The following is a 22,912-nucleotide window of genomic DNA, read 5'->3' as shown; positions in this document are numbered from 1 at the left end:
TCTAAGCCTCATATCACACACCACAAAATCATCAAGTGGACTGGGGAACTTCAGAGCTGCTTTTCAAGGGTGTGTGTGTGTGTGTGTGTGTGTGTGTGTGTGTGTGCGCGCGTGCGTGCGTGCGTGCGTGTGTAGGCTAGGCAGTGACAGGACACTCACCTGTTTTGGGCTGTAGGTTCTTGCGTGGTTCTCCCGGCCCCTCGATGGGCTGGTCAGCCAGGTACATGCGTGCCTGATCCAACGTACTGACCACAACATGCTCACGGTCCTTCAACTCTGACCGCAAGGCCTGGGGAGAAACACAAACAGGAACTGGTCAATACATTGTATCTTTTGAACCTGAATGTTTTACTCAAAATGTCTTACTCCTAACCTGAGATCCATAACTCATAAATGAGTTATTTTAAAACAAAGAAATCTTTGGATTCTGCCCGATTTGATCAAACAGCGTCGTAGACCACATTAGTGAACTCAAGCAATAAATATGCAATTTTTATCAAAATGATAGAGACAGTCATTACAGTACCTATCTCTAAATGTTCAAGTGGCTCAGTCGGAGTATAAGTGCCTGTATTGGAATCAGAGTTGTCATCTCCCAGTACCATCAATGCTGTGAACTGTATGTGAACTCTGTTTTCCCTCGGTTCAGATTGCTTTGATAGCCTATCCTCCTAGCCTAGCCTAGCATCTCCATATCAAATAAGTCAAACATTTACATTTCACTTTAATCAACTCCACCTTTCATCCTAAAATCAGACGTTTTATTTTACATTCAAAGGAACCAGGGTCTAGACGCACACATAATCACACACACATAATCACACACACATAATCACACACACACACACACCATCAGCACCGTAAACAAAAATCTCATTCAGGTGATGGCAGCAATTTAGAACGTGCTCCCTGTCTGGCCTTCTCTCATTGAAAGGGAGAATAAGAGATTGTGAGAGGTAGGGAGAGAGTTAGGGAGAGAGTTAGGGAGAGAGGTAGGGAGAGAGTTAGGGAGAGAGGTAGGGAGAGAGGTAAGGAGAGAGTTAGGGAGAGAGGTAGGGAGAGAGGTAGGGAGAGAGTTAGGGAGAGAGGTAGGGAGAGAGTTAGGGAGAGAGGTAGGGAGAGAGTTAGGGAGAGAGTTAGGGAGAGAGGTAGGGAGAGAGGTAGGGCGAGAGGTAGGGAGAGAGGTAGGGAGAGAGTTAGGGAGAGAGTTAGGGAGAGAGTTAGGGAGAGAGTTAGGGAGAGAGTTAGGGAGAGAGGTAGGGAGAGAGGTAGGGAGAGAGGTAGGGAGAGAGTTAGGGAGAGAGTTAGGGAGAGAGTTAGGGAGAGAGTTAGGGAGAGAGTTAGGGAGAGAGGTAGGGAGAGAGGTAGGGAGAGAGGTAGGGAGAGAGGTAGGGAGAGAGGTAGGGAGAGAGGTAGGGAGAGAGGTAGGGAGAGAGGTAGGGAGAGAGGTAGGGAGAGAGGTAGGGAGAGAGTTAGGGAGAGAGGTAGGGAGAGAGGTAGGGAGAGAGGTAGGGAGAGAGGTAGGGAGAGAGGTAGGGAGAGAGTTAGGGAGAGAGTTAGGGAGAGAGTTAGGGAGAGAGTTAGGGAGAGAGTTAGGGAGAGAGGTAGGGAGAGAGGTAGGGAGAGAGGTAGGGAGAGAGTTAGGGAGAGAGGTAGGGAGAGAGCAGGAACGAGAAAAGAAAACAGAGCAGCGATTGAAGGCAGGAACGGCAGGTCAAATGAGACATTTCCCGGAGGTCAAAGTGAAATGAACTGAGGCGTTCACTCAGAGCTGTTCACGACACAGCCGCCTGCAGTCTTCATCAAAACACTCACTAATGCCAAATCATATCACACACACTCACTTTCTCTTCCTCCCTCTCACACACACACACACACACACACACACACACACACACACACACACACACACACACACACACACACACACACACACACATATACACACATATACACACACACACACACACACACACACACACACACACACACACACACACACACACACACACACACACACTCTCTGACTTGCTCTCTCCCTGCATTCTATTTCACTAACTCAACCTCACTCTCTCTACTATCCTCTTTCTTTCTGCCCCCACATCCTCCCTCACACACACACACACACACACACGCACGCACGCACGCACGCACGTCACGCACGCACAATGACTCACTACAGGCCGGTTAGTCCAGTGGTGAGTAGGGGTGAGTTTCTAAACGACCTCACTAACATTATTGCCAAAACATCCACTATGGGAGAGGAAGAGGAGGAAAGCAGGACTACATGTACCAGGGTAATTATTCTTGTTTTAATATATCCAGGACCCCAGGGGGACGCTGATGCCTATCGGACTGTGTGATTGCTTTGTGTGAGGACCATCGTCGAGGGAAACGCTATGAGGAACATCATTAGATTGGGAGCTTGTGGTTATATCAGACAGGATGAGATGAGGAATACAAGGTAGCAGAATTTGCAAGGGTTCCATTTGTTACGCAACACCGGCCCAAGTCTATTGAAGACTATATGACAGCATGTTGGGTTGAGTGGACTTTAGTAGTAGGATACATTTTGGACAGACATAAGGAAATACTTGCAGAAAAGGAAATGTTAACAGTTGATTAGATTTTAGGAAACGTCATGTCATAAATCACATTTGAGAATATATATATTATTTTTCTTCAACATTAAACACTTTTTGAAAGCTAGAAAGAGCGACTGTTACTTTTCTTATTCATCATAGTTTGGAGTCAAGACATGAAGGGAGAACAAGGACATTGAAAGGCAGAGGCGATGCACATGCCTTTAGATCAAAAGGGGCAATGGACGGGTATTGGCATTGGCAGAAGGTAAAAAAATAACAGCGTCTTCTAGCATCTTCCAGTCGCCACGACGTCTCGTTCTTGTCTGCAAACGACTCAAAAAGGAGAGTAAGCCAAGGCAGAGGCGTGTAACCATGGCAATGCTCGGCGTCACTCATGGCACGGTCACCCCTTCCAGCCAGTAACCCTCTGTCCCCTCGGTAACCCCAAAAAGTCTGACAGACAGCGCTAATAAAGAACAACTCAATCTTCCTGAGTAACTTCAGAAAGTCACCGTAATAATGAAGGACCCTGAGGAAAAACACTCGTAGTAGAAATGAAACTAGCTGATGCATCCCCTTTCAAGAGGAACTAAAACAACGCTTCTCAGTTGCCAGGATGAGATAAGAGATTACGATCTATCTGAGGAGGAGAAGAGAGGAACGTCAAATCATTTATTTATACAGAACATTTCAGACATGGAATGCAACTCCAAATGTGCTTCGCAGGAAAAAACGATGAAAAACGATGAAAATAAAAATATTGAAATATTCACTACACAACAAACATACTGTAAGAGGATAATAAAACAACTAAAGAATAACAATAAAAACTGAAAAGCATCCTAAGGAAAAGCAAAGCTAAAAATGTGTATTTTAAGATTTCTTTTAAATATGTCCACAGTTTCTGCCTCCTGGCAGGCTATTCCAGAGGCTGGGGGCATAATAACTAAAGGCTGCCTCTCGGTCCTAGGCGTCAGGATAGTTAAAAGGCCAGTGCCAGAGAACCTGAGGGACCTACTGGGTACATAACTTAAAAGCATGTCTGACATGTATTGGGGTGCACAATCGTGGATTAATTTATAAACCAATAGAATCATCTTAAAATGAATTCTAAAACTCACAGGCAGCCAAGTGCAGACTTTCACACTGGTGTAATGTGTGTTCTCCATCTGGTCTTGGTCAGTTCCGATGCTGCAGCATTCCGTATGTTTTGCAGTTGACCAACGGCTTTCTTGGTTAGACCAGACAGGAGAGCATTACAATAGTCAAGCCTGCTTATAATAAAAGCATGGATGAGTCTCTCTGTATCAGCCTGAGAGAGAAATGGCCGCACCTTGGCAATGTTCCTCAGGTGGTAAAAAGCTATTTTGGTCACATTCCTAATGTGTGATTTGAAATGGAGTTCAGAATCTAAAATAACACCTAGGTTTTTTTCCTGGTGTTTTATCTTTATTGCCTGTGAATTAAAATGTGCGGCTCGATTCTCTCTCTGTGCTTTGGCTCCAACAATAAGTACCTAAGGTCATGTCTTGATTTAGCTGGAGGAAGTTGTAGGCCATCCAAGTATTTAAATCACAAATACAGTCTAATAATTTATCAGTGGAGCTAAAATCCTCCGGTGACACAGAAATGTAAAGTTGTGTATCGTCTGCGTAGCAGTGAAAATCAATGCTGTGCTTTCTGATAACGTTGCCAGGGGGTAACATATATAAACTGAAAAGTGCCGGACCCAAAACAGAACCTTGTGGACAAGACACATGAAACAAGATGCATGAAAGTCAGAGAGATTGACACAGTCTTCCCTGGTAAGACAGTGACCCAGAAGAGTGAAAACGTTCCACTTCAACTAACAGAAGAATAAGTGGTGCTACAGTTTGTGACACAAAGCCTTCCAGTATGACATTTTTGACACATCAATGCACTATAAACCTGGAGTGTATCTTGTAGCTGTGACTTTGGCTGGTGTGTGTGTGTGTGTGTGTGTGTGTGTGTGTGTGTGTGTGTGTGTGTGTGTGTGTGTGTGTGTGTGTGTGTGTGTGTGGGGGGGGGCGCGTGTGTGTCGAGCAGCAGAGCAGACAGCCTTATTGGCCCCTGCCCTGTGCTGATGAGGAGATATGAGAGGAAGATAACATCACAACACAGCAGAGAGGAGAGAAGGCTATTTCCAGTCTCTCCTCCCTTTCTCTTTTACGGTCACTCTCTATTTCTCTGCCTCTACCCCTCTTTTTTATATCAATCCCCCCTTCCTCTCCCATCCCAACTCCCCTGTCTCCTTCCCTCTGTCCCTCTCTCTCCCATCCCAACTCCCCTGTCTCCTTCCCTCTGTCCCTCTCTCTCCCATCCCAACTCCCCTGTCTCCTTCCATCTGTCCCTCTCTCTCCCATCCCAACTCCCCTGTCTCCTTCCATCTGTCCCTCTCTCTCCCATCCCAACTCCCCTGTCTCCTTCCATCTGTCCCTCTCTCTCCCATCCCAACTCCCTGTCTCCTTCCCTGTCTCTCTCTCCCATCCCAACTCCCCTGTCTCCTTCCCTCTGTCCCTCTCTCTCCCATCCCAACTCCCTGTCTCCTTCCCTGTCTCCTCTCTCCCATCCCAACTCCCGTCTCCTTCCCTGTCTCTCTCTCCCATCCCAACTCCACTGTCTCCTTCCCTCTGTCCCTCTCTCTCCCATCCCAACTCTCCTGTCTCCTTCTATCGGTCCCTCTCTCTCCCATTCCAACTCCCCTGTCTCCTTCTATCGGTCCCTCTCTCTCCCATTCCAACTCCCCTGTCTCCTTCTATCGGTCCCTCTCTCTCCCATCCCAACTCCCCTGTCTCCTTCTATCGGTCCCTCTCTCTCCCATCCCAACTCCCCTGTCTCCTTCCATCGGTCCCTCTCTCTCCCATCCCAACTCCCCTGTCTCCTTCTATCGGTCCCTCTCTCTCCCATCCCAACTCCCCTGTCTCCTTCCATCGGTCCCTCTCTCTCCCATACCAACTCTCCTGTCTCCTTCCATCGGTCCCTCTCTCTCCCATCCCAACTCTCCTGTCTCCTTCTATCGGTCCCTCTCTCTCCCATACCAACTCTCCTGTCTCCTTCTATCGGTCCCTCTCTCTCCCATTCCAACTCCCCTGTCTCCTTCTATCGGTCCCTCTCTCTCCCATCCCAACTCCCCTGTCTCCTTCTATCGGTCCCTCTCTCTCCCATCCCAACTCCCCTGTCTCCTTCCCTCGGTCCCTCTCTCTCCCATCCCAACTCCCCTGTCTCCTTCTATCGGTCCCTCTCTCTCCCATTCCAACTCCCCTGTCTCCTTCTATCGGTCCCTGTCTCTCTCTCCCATCCCAACTCCCCTGTCTCCTTCCATCGGTCCCTCTCTCTCCCATCCCAACTCCCCTGTCTCATTCCCTCTGTCCCTCTCTCTCCCATCCCAACTCCCTGTCTCCTTCCCTGTCTCTCTCTCCCATACCAACTCCCCTGTCTCCTTCTATCGGTCCCTCTCTCTCCCATTCCAACTCCCCTGTCTCATTCTATCGGTCCCTCTCTCTCCCATCCCAACTCCCGTCTCCTTCCCTGTCTCTCTCTCCCATCCCAACTCCCCTGTCTCCTTCCCTCTGTCCCTCTCTCTCCCATACCAACTCCACTGTCTCCTTCTATCGGTCCCTCTCTCTCTCTCCCATCCCAACTCCCCTGTCTCCTTCCCCTTCTCTCTCTCCCATCCCAACTCCACTGTCTCCTTCCCTCGTCTCTCTCTCTCCCATACCAACTCCACTGTCTCCTTCCCTGTCTCTCTCTCCCATACCAACTCCACTGTCTCCTTCCCTGTCTCTCTCTCCCATTCCAACTCCACTGTCTCCTTCCCTGTCTCTCTCTCCCATACCAACTCCACTGTCTCCCTCTCCCATTCCAACTCCCGTCTCCTTCCCTGTCTCTCTCTCCCATCCCAACTCCCCTGTCTCCTTCTATCGGTCCCTCTCCTCTCCCATCCCAACTCTCCTGTCTCCTTCTATCGGTCCCTCTCTCTCCCATCCCAACTCCCCTGTCTTCTTCTATCGGTCCCTCTCTCTCCCATTCCAACTCTCCTGTCTCCTTCTATCGGTCCCTCTCTCTCCCATCCCAACTCCCCTGTCTCCTTCTATCGGTCCCTCTCTCTCCCCATCCCAACTCCCCTGTCTCCTTCTATCGGTCCCTCTCTCTCCCATCCCAACTCCCCTGTCTCCTTCTATCGGTCCCTCTCTCTCCCATCCCAACTCCCCTGTCTCCTTCCCTCTGCTCTCTCTCCCATCCCAACTCCCCTGTCTCCTTCCCTCTCTCTCTCCCCCATCCCAACTCCCCTGTCTCCTTCCATCTGTCCCTCTCTCTCCCATCCCAACTCCCCTGTCTTCATTCTATCGGTCCCTCTCTCTCCCATCCCAACTCCCCTGTCTCCTTCTATCGGTCCCTCTCTCTCCCATCCCAACTCCCCTGTCTCCTTCTATCGGTCCCTCTCTCTCCCATCCCAACTCTCCTGTCTCCTTCTATCGGTCCCTCTCTCTCCCATCCCAACTCCCCTGTCTCCTTCCCTGTCTCTCTCTCCCATCCCAACTCCACTGTCTCCTTCCCTGTCTCTCTCTCCCATCCCAACTCCACTGTCTCCTTCCCTGTCTCTCTCTCCCATACCAACTCCACTGTCTCCCTCTCCCATTCCAACTCCCGTCTCCTTCCCTGTCTCTCTCTCCCATTCCAACTCTCCTGTCTCCTTCTATCGGTCCCTCTCTCTCCCATCCCAACTCCCCTGTCTCATTCTATCGGTCCCTCTCTCTCCCATCCCAACTCCCCTGTCTCCTTCTATCGGTCCCTCTCTCTCCCATCCCAACTCCCCTGTCTCCTTCTATCGGTCCCTCTCTCCCCCATCCCAACTCCCCTGTCTCCTTCCCTCGGTCCCTCTCTCTCCCATCCCAACTCCACTGTCTCCTTCCCTGTCTCTCTCTCCCCATCCCAACTCCACTGTCTCCTTCTATCGGTCCCTCTCTCTCCCATTCCAACTCCCTGTCTCCTTCTATCGGTCCCTCTCTCCCCCATCCCAACTCTCCTGTCTCCTTCTATCGGTCCCTCTCTCTCCCATACCAACTCTCCTGTCTCCTTCTATCGGTCCCTCTCTCTCCCATCCCAACTCCCCTGTCTCCTTCTATCGGTCCCTCTCTCTCCCATCCCAACTCTCCTGTCTCCTTCTATCGGTCCCTCTCTCTCCCATCCCAACTCCCCTGTCTCCTTCTATCGGTCCCTCTCTCTCCCATCCCAACTCTCCTGTCTTCTTCTATCGGTCCCTCTCTCTCCCATCCCAACTCTCCTGTCTCCTTCTATCGGTCCCTCTCTCTCCCATCCCAACTCTCCTGTCTTCTTCTATCGGTCCCTCTCTCTCCCATCCCAACTCTCCTGTCTCCTTCTATCGGTCCCTCTCTCTCCCATCCCAACTCCCCTGTCTCCTTCTATCGGTCCCTCTCTCTCCCATACCAACTCCCCTGTCTCCTTCTATCGGTCCCTCTCTCTCCCATCCCAACTCCCCTGTCTCCTTCTATCGGTCCCTCTCTCTCCCATACCAACTCTCCTGTCTTCTTCTATCGGTCCCTCTCTCTCCCATCCCAACTCTCCTGTCTCCTTCTATCGGTCCCTCTCTCTCCCATCCCAACTCTCCTGTCTTCTTCTATCGGTCCCTCTCTCTCCCATACCAACTCTCCTGTCTTCTTCTATCGGTCCCTCTCTCTCCCATTCCAACTCTCCTGTCTTCTTCTATCGGTCCCTCTCTCTCCCATACCAACTCTCCTGTCTTCTTCTATCGGTCCCTCTCTCTCCCATTCCAACTCTCCTGTCTTCTTCTATCGGTCCCTCTCTCTCCCATCCCAACTCTCCTGTCTTCTTCTATCGGTCCCTCTCTCTCCCATCCCAACTCCCCTGTCTCCTTCTATCGGTCCCTCTCTCTCCCATCCCAACTCTCCTGTCTTCTTCTATCGGTCCCTCTCTCTCCCATCCCAACTCCCCTGTCTTCTTCTATCGGTCCCTCTCTCTCCCATCCCAACTCTCCTGTCTTCTTCTATCGGTCCCTCTCTCTCCCATTCCAACTCTCCTGTCTCCTTCTATCGGTCCCTCTCTCTCCCATCCCAACTCTCCTGTCTTCTTCTATCGGTCCCTCTCTCTCCCATTCCAACTCCCCTGTCTCCTTCTATCGGTCCCTCTCTCTCCCATACCAACTCCCCTGTCTCCTTCTATCGGTCCCTCTCTCTCCCATTCCAACTCTCCTGTCTTCTTCTATCGGTCCCTCTCTCTCCCATACCAACTCTCCTGTCTTCTTCTATCGGTCCCTCTCTCTCCCATCCCAACTCCCCTGTCTCCTTCTATCGGTCCCTCTCTCTCCCATCCCAACTCCCCTGTCTCCTTCTATCGGTCCCTCTCTCTCCCATACCAACTCTCCTGTCTTCTTCTATCGGTCCCTCTCTCTCCCATCCCAACTCCCCTGTCTCCTTCTATCGGTCCCTCTCTCTCCCATCCCAACTCTCCTGTCTCCTTCTATCGGTCCCTCTCTCTCCCATACCAACTCTCCTGTCTTCTTCTATCGGTCCCTCTCTCTCCCATTCCAACTCTCCTGTCTTCTTCTATCGGTCCCTCTCTCTCCCATACCAACTCTCCTGTCTTCTTCTATCGGTCCCTCTCTCTCCCATACCAACTCTCCTGTCTTCTTCTATCGGTCCCTCTCTCTCCCATACCAACTCTCCTGTCTTCTTCTATCGGTCCCTCTCTCTCCCATACCAACTCTCCTGTCTTCTTCTATCGGTCCCTCTCTCTCCCATACCAACTCTCCTGTCTTCTTCTATCGGTCCCTCTCTCTCCCATCCCAACTCCCCTGTCTCCTTCTATCGGTCCCTCTCTCTCCCATCCCAACTCCCCTGTCTCCTTCTATCGGTCCCTCTCTCTCCCATACCAACTCTCCTGTCTTCTTCTATCGGTCCCTCTCTCTCCCATACCAACTCTCCTGTCTCCTTCTATCGGTCCCTCTCTCTCCCATCCCAACTCCCCTGTCTCCTTCTATCGGTCCCTCTCTCTCCCATACCAACTCTCCTGTCTTCTTCTATCGGTCCCTCTCTCTCCCATTCCAACTCTCCTGTCTTCTTCTATCGGTCCCTCTCTCTCCCATACCAACTCTCCTGTCTTCTTCTATCGGTCCCTCTCTCTCCCATACCAACTCCCCTGTCTTCTTCTATCGGTCCCTCTCTCTCCCATTCCAACTCTCCTGTCTTCTTCTATCGGTCCCTCTCTCTCCCCATCCCGACTCCCCTCTCTCCTTCTCCTCGGTCCCTCTCTCTCCCATCCAACTCTCCCTGTCTCTCTTCTCCATCGGTCCCTCTCTCTCCCATACCAACTCTCCTGTCTTCTTCTATCGGTCCCTCTCTCTCCCATACCAACTCTCCTGTCTTCTTCTATCGGTCCCTCTCTCTCCCATTCCAACTCTCCTGTCTTCTTCTATCGGTCCCTCTCTCTCCCATACCAACTCCACTGTCTCCTTCCCTGTCTCTCTCTCTCTACTTAATTCCCACATCCCTTTCTTTTGGTCCAATATCCTTTTTCCTACTGTACTGTCTCCTCAAAGTATTCTAATGTATCTCTTTCTCATCTCATCTCACCCTCCCTTTTCCCCTCTCCTTCTGTATGTCTTTCTACCTCTCTACCTCCCACTCCTCCTCTCTCCCACCCCCTCTCTGCTACTATAAATGACAGCCTGTTCTCAGACCTCACTAAAGAACCAGCTAAATGCCATTAAACTGCTTGGCTTTGCGCTGCCTTCAGCTCTGCCTCAGCCCCTCCGAGGTTACAAACAATCTGAATTTGTCGTGCTGCTGAGTCATGTGGTTTTTCTCATGTGGAATGAAAAAGAGAGAAGAAAAGAGGTCTGTGTTTGCTGTTTTAAACTGCTGCCTTTTGAGCCTCATTTGGTTTACGAGCCCACAAGGGAGCGTGCAGACGGTTCAAGTAGGAGTCAGTGTGACTTGAAGCATTAAAATGCTAACTCTGGAATACATGTGACAGAACTCGATGGGAGTTTTTGCAATGCAGTTTCTCCTCACATTGTTTATGCCGTATTGGAGGTGTTAGGGTCGACATCTGGAAGGCATCTTCATCCAAACTGAGGCTACTTCTCTACCTACTCTGGCCTCAAAGGCAGAAAAACTGTAAGACATGAAACTTGAGAATTGGCTTCGCTAAGTAAAACAAAATGAAAGCCAACCAACACAGTGAAGGACTTTACAGTTATTCAGCCCATTCCAGATAGATATGAACTCCTAACCACTACAAGAGGCTTTCTAAAGTTAAATAAGGAGAATTAAGGAGAAATAAACAGTCAATGATAAGTAACTATTCACAGAAATTCAAAGTCAGAAAGTCTCTCTCTGTTCTTTCTCTCTCACTCTGAGTCTCTCGCTCCGTTTCTCTCTCTTTGTTTCTTTCTCTCTCCCTCTCGCTCTGTTTCTCTCTCTGAGGGAGATAACGTTGTGGCGACGCAGCAGTCCATTTCATTTTCCTTTACAACCTGCCCATCCAGGTAAATGGTGCTAATCGATCACACAGACAGTATGATTAAACTAGCTTAGCGTAGCCACTCTGATGATAGTAGCTTTAACTTTGGCTCAGTGATTGCATTAGCTAGCTTACCATAGGCAGTGTAAATATGTTAGCTTGGCTTAGCCTCTTGACTGACACTAATATTAGCAAAATGAGGACAACACTCTTAAAACCAAGCCTCCACAAACAGTGAGTTGATGAAACCCTTCTAAACGAGTAAATAACAGACAAACACTCCTAATCACTCCTTCTTTGTCTTATTTTCTTATTTTTCCGCTTTAATTATATATTCCCATAATCCTAAGTCCTTTTTAAATATGCAACATATTGTGGTGGCTTCTCCCCACACTGAAAAGACAAAGACAACTGTTGCACGGAGATAAAAGTACAGAGAGAGAGTGATTAAAAATGGCTACAAGTGCTCTCTTCTCCTTTTCTCTCTCTCTCCTTGATCAGCTGAATCAGTGGGCCGCTAACACAGGCCTTTTATTGGATCAGTCAATGTGTGATTAATAAAAACTATTATGGCCATATCAGAAACAAAAACACAGACAATCCATACACATACTGGAGGAGAAGGGCACTTTCAGGCAACGCTCATCTCCGGAATAACAAAATGTCTTCCTTTCCCCCTTTCATTTGTTTACATGGTGATATAAGGATAGATACTCTCCAATAAAGAGATGAGTTTCCAGCTCTCTACCTCTCTTCACTCCCTACTGAGTCATGCGCTCTTCATCACAATCTCTCTCCACCTCCTCCTCTGCTCATTTGCCTGTCTCGCCATCAAATTCATCCTTCTCTCGATCTCTCCCTCTCTGCCAGCTCTCTTTCATTTCATCACTCTTCTCTGTCTCCTTGATTTCTGGGACTGTCATTTCATCATCACTTTCTTCCTCTCCCTCGTGCTCTGCTGCAGCCCTCCTATATCTTCCTCTTGATTCATTTAGGTGGCTAAGCTTACCTTCTTTCTTTCCTTTCAGAAACCGTACCTTCCTCAGCCTCACATCAGACCTCCCATTTCTATATACCCATGCAAATATGTATGTATTTCTCCCCTCATCCAGACAGTCCAGTTAGTGTGCGTGTGTGTAATGGACTGTGACGTGTTCAAAGGGCCGGTGCTTTGTACTGATCTGCCCCAGGTCGCTCTCTCAGGCTCTACGGGAACTCAAAGCCAATCTAGTAAGAAAGACCTGAAGTCAAAATGAAAAGTGATCCTTTTCACTTTCAACTACTTCATTCTATTAACCACTATGTCTGTGAGAGCCCCACAGCCTGAAAGAGACAGAGAGAGGGAGAGGGAGAGAGAGAAGGGGAGATGAGAGAAAGAAAGAGAGAGAAATAAGGGGAGAGAAGGGGAGAGAGAGACAGAGAGAGAGAGAGAGAGAGAGAGACAGAGAGAGACAGAGAAAGAGGGGGAGAGAGAGTTGTGTGTGTAAAAGTCAGAGAGAAACAGAGTAAGAAAGAGGAGATGGCAGAGAGAGAGAGAACGAGGGAGAATAAGATAGAGATGGAGAAATATTGAATATTGTGCCTTTTTGAGCCGTGCCATGTTTTCTAAAGACTGTCTGACCAAGCTATCGTCCTCTCTACTCTGTCATCACCATTCACTGTAACCATACCCTGTCCCATAATAAAACAGGCAAACACACACACACGCACACACACCATCACATAGTTACACAGCCATGGAAATGTGTGTGTACTCTCCAGGCATTTGTGTGAATGAAATAATAGCCTTCTGAACGAAATGGAGAAAAAGGCCAGAGAAACACATTACTATGTCAACAGCAGCAACGCCAGCAGCTGCAGACAAACAGCCAGGCTTAACCCTGACCAGAGGCTGAATCACAACTAGGGAGGGTAATTATGTATAGTAACCACATCGCTAAATACTAAAGAACCACTACCTTTGTTTCGTTTACCATATTGTAGTGGTTATAGTTGTGGTTTTGTTTATAATGGAGGGTGTCATTTTGGCTACAGGGGTTGTGTCTATGGTCGTACTGACTGTGGTACTGACAGTGCAGAGGTGGTATTCATCATTGTACTGACAGTGCAGAGGTGGTATTCATCATGGTACTGACAGTGCAGAGGTGGTATTCATCATTGTACTGACAGTGCAGAGGTGGTATTCATCATTGTACTGACAGTGCAGAGGTGGTATTCATCATTGTACTGACAGTGCAGAGGTGGTATTCATCATGGTACTGACAGTGCAGAGGTGGTATTCATCATTGTACTGACAGTGCAGAGGTGGTATTCATCATGGTACTGACAGTGCAGAGGTGGTATTCATCATGGTACTGACAGTGCAGAGGTGGTATTCATCATGGTACTGACAGTGCAGAGGTGGTATTCATCATGGTACTGACAGTGCAGAGGTGGTATTCATCATGGTACTGACAGTGCAGAGGTGGTATTCATCATTGTACTGACAGTGCAGAGGTGGTATTCATCATGGTACTGACAGTGCAGAGGTGGTATTCATCATGGTACTGACAGTGCAGAGGTGGTATTCATCATGGTACTGACAGTGCAGAGGTGGTATTCATCATTGTACTGACAGTGCAGAGGTGGTATTCATCATGGTACTGACAGTGCAGAGGTGGTATTCATCATTGTACTGACAGTGCAGAGGTGGTATTCATCATGGTACTGACAGTGCAGAGGTGGTATTCATCATGGTACTGACAGTGCAGAGGTGGTATTCATCATGGTACTGACAGTGCAGAGGTGGTATTCATCATGGTACTGACAGTGCAGAGGTGGTATTCATCATGGTACTGACAGTGCAGAGGTGGTATTCATCATGGTACTGACAGTGCAGAGGTGGTATTCATCATGGTACTGACAGTGCAGAGGTGGTATTCATCATTGTACTGACAGTGCAGTAATCAAATTGACCATTGTTATGGTACTGACCGTGCAGTGGTTGTGCTGCTGCAGCAGGGTGGGGACATCTCCTCCTATGGGCATCTGTTTGGCCAGGTCCTCATCCTTCAGACAGATCCACCTCCACAGCTCCTCCAGCAGGCTCTGCAGACGACTCCAACGCTCCGCACTCGCCTCCAGGTGAGCCCTGGAAACACATGATCATTACATAGTAACATTACAGTTACAACCAGGGTTGGGTCATTACATAGTAACATTACAGTTACAACCAGGGTTGGGTCATTACATAGTAACATTACGGTTACAACCAGGGTTGGGTCATTACATAGTAACATTACAGTTACAACCTGGGTTGGGTCATTACATAGTAACATTACGGATACAACCAGGGTTGGGTCATATCATAGTAACATTACGGTTACAACCAGGGTTGGGTCATTACATAGTAACATTACGGTTACAACCAGGGTTGGGTCATTACATAGTAACATTACAGTTACAACCTGGGTTGGGTCATTGCATAGTAACATTACGGATACAACCAGGGTTGGGTCATATCATAGTAACATTATGGTTACAACCAGGGTTGGGTCATTACATAGTAACATTACAGTTACAACCAGGGTTGGGTCATATCATAGTAACATTATGGTTACAACCAGGGTTGGGTCATTACATAGTAACATTACAGTTACAACCAGGGTTGGGTCATTACATAGTAACATTACGGTTACAACCAGGGTTGGGTCATATCATAGTAACATTACGGTTACAACCAGGGTTGGGTCATTACATAGTAACATTACGGTTACAACCAGGGTTGGGTCATTACATAGTAACATTACAGTTACAACCAGGGTTGGGTCATATCATAGTAACATTACAGTTACAACCAGGGTTGGGTCATTACATAGTAACATTACAGTTACAACCAGGGTTGGGTCATATCATAGTAACATTACGGTTACAACCAGGGTTGGGTCATTACATAGTAACATTACAGTTACAACCAGGGTTGGGTCATTACATAGTAACATTACGGTTACAACCAGGGTTGGGTCATTACATAGTAACATTACGGTTACAACCAGGGTTGGGTCATTACATAGTAACATTACGGTTACAACCAGGGTTGGGTCATTACATAGTAACATTATGGTTACAACCAGGGTTGGGTCATATCATAGTAACATTACGGTTACAACCAGGGTTGGGTCATTACATAGTAACATTATGGTTACAACCAGGGTTGGGTCATTACATAGTAACATTACGGTTACAACCAGGGTTGGGTCATATCATAGTAACATTATGGTTACAACCTGGGTTGGGTCATTACATAGTAACATTACGGTTACAACCAGGGTTGGGTCATATCATAGTAACATTACGGTTACAACCAGGGTTGGGTCATATCATAGTAACATTACAGTTACAACCAGGGTTGGGTCATATCATAGTAACATTACAGTTACAACCAGGGTTGGGTCATTACATAGTAACATTACGGTTACAACCAGGGTTGGGTCATATCATAGTAACATTACGGTTACAACCAGGGTTGGGTCATATCATAGTAACATTACAGTTACAACCAGGGTTGGGTCATTACATAGTAACATTACAGTTACAACCAGGGTTGGGTCATATCATAGTAACATTACGGTTACAACCAGGGTTGGGTCATTACATAGTAACATTACGGTTACAACCTGGGTTGGGTCATTACATAGTAACATTACGGTTACAACCTGGGTTGGGTCATTACATAGTAACATTACGGTTACAACCAGGGTTGGGTCATTATATAGTATCATTACAGTTACAACCAGGGTTGGGTCATTACATAGTAACATTACGGTTACAACCAGGGTTGGGTCATATCATAGTAACATTACGGTTACAACCTGGGTTGGGTCATTACATAGTAACATTACGGTTACAACCTGGGTTGGGTCATTACATAGTAACATTACAGTTACAACCAGGGTTGGGTCATTACATAGTAACATTACAGTTACAACCAGGGTTGGGTCATTACATAGTAACAATACGGTTACAACCAGGGTTGGGTCATTATATAGTATCATTACAGTTACAACCAGGGTTGGGTCATTACATAGTAACATTACGGTTACGACCAGGGTTGGGTCATATCATAGTAACATTACGGTTACAACCAGGGTTGGGTCATTATATAGTAACATTACAGTTACAACCAGGGTTGGGTCATTATATAGTAACATTACAGTTACAACCAGGGTTGGGTCATTACATAGTAACATTACAGTTACAACCAGGGTTGGGTTATTACATAGTAACATTACAGTTACAACCAGGGTTGGGTCATTACATAGTAACATTACAGTTACAACCAGGGTTGAGTCATATCATAGTAACATTACGGTTACAACCAGGGTTGGGTCATATCATAGTAACATTACGGTTACAACCAGGGTTGAGTCATATCATAGTAACATTACGGTTACAACCAGGGTTGGGTCATATCATAGTAACATTACAGTTACAACCAGGGTTGGGTCATATCATAGTAACATTATGGTTACAACCAGGGTTGGGTCATATCATAGTAACATTACGGTTACAACCAGGGTTGGGTCATATCATAGTAACATTACAGTTACAACCAGGGTTGGGTCATATCATAGTAACATTACGGTTACAACCAGGGTTGGGTCATAACATAGTAACATTACAGTTACAACCAGGGTTGGGTCATATCATAGTAACATTATGGTTACAACCAGGGTTGGGTCATTACATAGTAACATTACGGTTACAACCAGAGTTGGGTCATATCATAGTAACATTATGGTTACAACCTGGGTTGGGTCATAACATAGTAACATTACGGTTACAACCAGGGTTGGGTCATAACATAGTAACATTATGGTTACAACCAGGGTTGGGTCATTACATAGTAACATTATGGTTACAACCAGGGTTGGGTCATTACATAGTAACATTATGGTTACAACCTGGGTTGGGTCATAACATAGTAACATTACGGTTACAACCAGTGTTGGGTCATAACATAGTAACATTATGGTTACAACGAGGGTTGGGTCATATCATAGTAACATTATGGTTACAACCAGAGTTGGGTCATATCATAGTAACATTATGGTTACAACCAGAGTTGGGTCATATCATAGTAACATTACGGTTACAGCCAGGGTTGGGTTACATGTAATCTGATCAAAAACACGGTAACTGTAATCAGTTATGTAACCAGGAAAAATATTGTAATCAGATTACAGATTGTTTAGAAAAACTAGATGATTGCTTATTGAATTGCGAAAAAATACATTATGGCACCTTTCTGTTTTCTCAATGACATTCAATTCAGCATTGAAAATGCTGTTCCACCTGAGTGAGTTTGACCACAAGTCAGAGACCACTGTGATGACACACCAAAGTGTTTAATGGATAATTTTTGTCTTCTTCTAATGCCTCTTAAAGGTAAAGTAATCCAAAAGTAACTGAAAGTAATCAGATTACGTTACTGATTTGGGGTAATCCAAAAGTTACATTACTGATTACAATGTTGGACAGGTAACTAGTAACTGTAACAGATTACATTTAGAAGGTAATCTACTGAACCCTGGTTACAATACGGTTAAAATAATGTCTACAATACAGTTATGACATGGTTGAAACATGTTACAAGATGGTTATGACATGGTTGAAACATGTTACAAGATGGTTATGACATGGTTGAAACATGGTTACAAGATGTTATGACATGGTTAAAACATGGTTACAAGATGGTTATGACATGGTTAAAACATGGTTACAAGATGGTTATGACATGGTTAAAACATGGTTACAAGATGGTTATGACATGGTTAAAACATGGTTACAAGATGGTTATGACATGGTTAAAGCAGTTTCAAACATGACCATGATCGGGTCCATCACCATGTAAGCAGAAGGTTCCAGGTGGATACTAGGACAGAATAACATGGTTAGACTGGCGAGGTTGGGGTGGGCGTGTCAACCATTACAACTGGACATATTTCAAAGTGTCCAACATCTGGAAGCATTAAGACGAGGAAACAAGAGACTGAATGTTACACTGAGAGTTTCCTTCTCTGTAGGGCAGCCAAAACCAATTCTACAGGAGTGTGTGTGTGTGTGTCTGTGTGTGTGTGTGTGTGGTTATACAGCATAATGTGTATTATTATTCAGTGTGTGTGTGTGTGTGTGTGTGTGTGTGTGTGTGTGTGTGTGTGTGTGTGTGTGTGTGTGTGTGTGTGTGTGTGTGTGTGTGTGTGTGTGTGTGTGTGTGTGCGCGCATCAACGTGTGTGGTTATACAGTATAATGTGTATTATTATTCAGTGTGTGTCTGTGAGTGTGTGTGTGAGTGTGTTCTTAAATGCTTTGTTTTGACATTCTGAACATGATGTACAGCCGCACAGTCCCATAGCAGCTACTCTAATTATACATGTCCAGTAATTAAGACATAATGGACCTTAAATAATACACACACTGCAGCACCCGCCCACCCACCCTGATAACAGCTCAGCTTTAACCCTCTCCCATAGGGCTACACTGAGTACATGGTGTTGCAGTGTTTCTAACTAGTTTCATCTCTTCACCACAACCCTGTCTTCCGCTTCACCACAACCCTCTCTTCCGCTTCACCACAACCCTCTCTTCCTCACCACAACCCTCTCTTCTTACCACAACCCTCTCTTCCTCACCACAACCCTCTCTTCTTACCACAACCCTCTCTTCTTACCACAACCCTCTCTTCCTCACCACAACTCTTTTTCATGCACATAAATATTACACAACAAACCAGTCAGCATGGTTATGACATACACTCCCTTGCATATCTAAATGGGAATGATTATTGATTGTAATGCATTAGTCATGGTCAAATATAAATAAGAGAGTGTAGACCAGCACTGCAGTAGGTCCAGTGGATGCTTTAAAGTAACTGTCCAGTGTTTCCAGATTTCTTTGTAATATGACCTATAATTAATTACAATATGAGTCAAATAGTTTTTCCTTCCCAAAAATGGCAATGAACTATGTTTTAAATCAGCTTTTCTGTGTTGGAAACCCCAACCGCAGAATGATATGTCCACATACCGGTCAATATTAATGCGAGTAGCCCACTGACTGGCCAGCTCATTCTCCTCAGGAGGATGACATCATCCTCTATGAGGAAATAGCAAGCATTGTCTTAAACGGTCCGTTTATGCTTTGGCCACAAATACGAGTATACGACGGGGCAACAACATTATTTGGGAATGAAAAAGTGAGATTTTCACTGGACAGTTATTTTAAAAGGAAAATACCACTCAAAAACGATCTTCTGGTATTTGTTTCATTAGTCCACTGTTGACACAATGTTTTGCATGTCAATAAACAAGTTGTCAAGATATAGAACTTTCAAAATACAGAAAGTGAATTTACAGAAAGTTTCAGTGAATGATTAAGATATGAAAGTCTTGGACTGCACTTTTTTCCTTTAGAGAGGTTGAGTATCTGTGTTCTGTAATGTAACAGTACAGTCTGTGCTTGGGAGCCTTTTTACTGTTTGTTGGAAGAATGTTGCAGTGCTGACCGTATTTAGACTTCTACATTCTACAGGTTTACGGTGCTGATCTAAAGGCATTATTTTACAGTACTGACTCACCCTATGTTATTATTAGTATGTTAGAGTACTGACCATACAGTGCATTCGACCCCTTCCCTTTTCCCACATTTTGTAACGTTACAGCCTTATTGATTATTTATAAAAAATGGCAAATTTATAAAAAGTTAAAAACATAAATAACTTATTTACATAAGTATTCAGACCCTTTACTATGACTCTCGAAATTGAGGCTTCTACAACTTGTTTGGAGTCCACCTGGGGTAAATTCAATTGATTGGACATGATTTGGAAAGGCACACACCTGTCTATATAAGAACCCACAGTTGACAGTGGATGTCAGAGCAAAAACCAAGCCATGAGGTCGAAGGAATTGTCCGTAGAGCTCAGAGACAGGATTGTGTCGAGGCACAGATCTGGGGAAGGGTCCCAAAACATTTCTGCAGCACTGAAGCATCCCCATCGAACACAGTGGCCTCCATCATTCTTAAATTGAAGTTTGGAACCACCAAGACTCTTCCTAGAGCTGGCTTCCCGGCCAAACTGAGCAATCGGGGGAGAAGGGCCTTGATCAGGGAGGTAACCAACCCTACAGTCACTCTGACAGAACTCTAGTTTCTCTGTTGAGATGGGAGATTCTTCCAGAAGGACAACCAAGCCACTCCTCAGTAAAAGGCACATGACAGAACACTTGGAGTTTGCCAAAAGGCACCTAAAGGACTCTCAGAATATGAGAAACAAGATTCTCTGATCTGATGAAACCAAGATTGAACTCTTTGGCCTGAATGCCAAGCATCATGTCTGGAGGAAACCTGGCACCATTCCTACAGTGAAGCGTGGTGTTGGCAGCATCATGCTGTGGGGATGTTTTTCAGCGGCAGGGACTGGGAGACTAGTCAGGACCGAGGGAAAGATGAACGGAGCAAAGTACAGAGAGATCCTTGATGAAAACCTGCTCCAAAGCGCTCAGGACCTCAGACTGGAGCAAAGGTTCACCTTCCAACAGGACAATGACCCTAAGCACACTGCCAAGACAACACAGAAGTGGCTTCAGGACAAGTATCTGAATGACCTTGAGTGGCCCAGCGAGAGACTGGACTTGAACCCGATCGAACATCCCTGGAGACCTGAAAATAGCTGTGCAGCAACGCTCCCCATCCAACCTGACAAAGCTTGAGAGGATCTGCAGAGAAGAATGAGAGAAACTCCACAAATACAGGTGTGCCAAGCTTGTAACGTCATACCCAAGAAGACTCAAGGCTGTAATCGCTGCCAAAGGTGCTTCAACAAAGTACTGAATAAAGGGTCTGAATATACTTACTGTATGTAAATGTGATGTTTCTGTTTTAATTTGTTATAAATTTGCCAACATTTCTAAAAACCTGTTTTTGTTTTGTCATTATGGGGTATTGGGTGTAGATTGATGAGTGGAAAAAACCAATTCAATCAATTTTAGAATAAGGCTGTAACATAACAAAACTTGGAAAACGTTAAGGGGTCTGAATACTTTCCGAATGCACTGTGTTAGCAGAGATTTGTTGTTTAGTGTTATGGTACTGAATGAATGTTGTCAGTATATTATACAGTAGTACTGACTGAATGTTGTCAGTATATTATACAGTAGTACTGACCGAATGTTGTCAGTATATTATACAGTAGTACTGACTGAATGTTGTCAGTATATTATACAGTAGTACTGACCGAATGTTGTCAGTATATTATACAGTAGTACAGACTGAACGTTGTCAGTATATTATACAGTAGTACTGAATGAATGTTGTCAGTATATTATACAGTAGTACTGACCGAATGTTGTCAGTATATTATACAGTAGTACTGACTGAATGTTGTCAGTATATTATACAGTAGTACTGACTGAATGTTGTCAGTATATTATACAGTAGTACAGACTGAACGTTGTCAGTATATTATACAGTAGTACAGTCTGAATGTTGTCAGTATATTATACAGTAGTACTGACTGAATGTTGTTAGTTTATTATACAGTAGTACTGACTGAATGTTGTTAGTATATTATACAGTAGTACTGACCGAATGTTGTCAGTATATTATACAGTAGTACTGACCGTATGTTGTCAGTATATTATGCAGTAGTACTGACCGAATGTTGTCAGTATATTATACAGTAGTATTGACCGTATGTTGTCAGTATATTATACAGTAGTACTGACTGAATGTTGTCAGTATATTATACAGTAGTACTGACCGTATGTTGTCAGTATATTATACAGTAGTACTGACTGAATGTTGTCAGTATATTATACAGTAGTACAGACTGAATGTTGTCAGTATATTATACAGTAGTACTGACTGAATGTTGTCAGTATATTATACAGTAGTACTGACTGAATGTTGTCAGTATATTATACAGTAGTACAGACTGAATGTTGTCAGCATATTATACAGTAGTACAGACTGAATGTTGTCAGTATATTATACAGTAGTACAGACTGAATGTTGTCAGTATATTATACAGTAGTACAGACTGAATGTTGTCAGTATATTATACAGTAGTACAGACTGAATGTTGTCAGTATATTATACAGTAGTACAGACTGAATGTTGTCAGCATATTATACAGTAGTACAGACTGAATGTTGTCAGTATATTATACAGTAGTACAGACTGAATGTTGTCAGTATATTATACAGTAGTACAGACTGAATGTTGTCAGTATATTATACAGTAGTACAGACTGAATGTTGTCAGTATATTATACAGTAGTACTGACTGTTGTCAGTATATTATACAGTAGTACAGACTGAACGTTGTCAGTATATTATACAGTAGTACTGAATGAATGTTGTCAGTATATTATACAGTAGTACTGACTGAATGTTGTCAGTATATTATACAGTAGTACAGACTGACTGTTGTCAGTATATTATACAGTAGTACAGACTGAACGTTGTCAGTATATTATACAGTAGTACTGACTGAATGTTGTCAGTATATTATACAGTAGTACTGACTGAATGTTGTCAGTATATTATACAGTAGTACAGACTGAATGTTGTCAGTATATTACACAGTAGTACTGACTGAATGTTGTCAGTATATTATACAGTAGTACTGACTGAATGTTGTCAGTATATTATACAGTAGTACTGACCGAATGTTGTCAGTATATTATACAGTAGTACTGACTGAATGTTGTCAGTATATTATACAGTAGTACTGACTGAATGTTGTCAGTATATTACACAGTAGT

At 45.0% G+C, this 22,912-nt stretch overlaps 1 protein-coding gene across 11 annotated transcripts in view; it reads right to left on the bottom strand.

Annotated features, from left to right (window-relative positions):
• Window positions 1-22,912, bottom strand: part of utrn (utrophin) — a 306,152-nt gene that overhangs the window by 72,625 nt on the left and 210,615 nt on the right. For all 11 annotated transcript variants that reach the window (XM_082976950.1, XM_082976949.1, XM_082976955.1 and 8 more), the window contains 2 exons: window positions 14,082-14,238; window positions 160-289 (listed from right to left, as the gene is read on the bottom strand). In XM_082976950.1, coding sequence (XP_082833076.1) covers window positions 160-289; window positions 14,082-14,238 — 287 coding nt within the window. The remainder of the gene's footprint in view (window positions 1-159; window positions 290-14,081; window positions 14,239-22,912) is intronic.

Source organism: Salmo salar, chromosome 06 (assembly GCF_965601325.2).
Source record: "Salmo salar chromosome 06, fSalSal1, whole genome shotgun sequence".
NCBI lineage: Eukaryota > Metazoa > Chordata > Actinopteri > Salmoniformes > Salmonidae > Salmo > Salmo salar.
The sequence above is the reverse complement of the archived record's forward strand: the minus strand, read 5'-3'. Positions and strand labels throughout refer to the sequence as shown.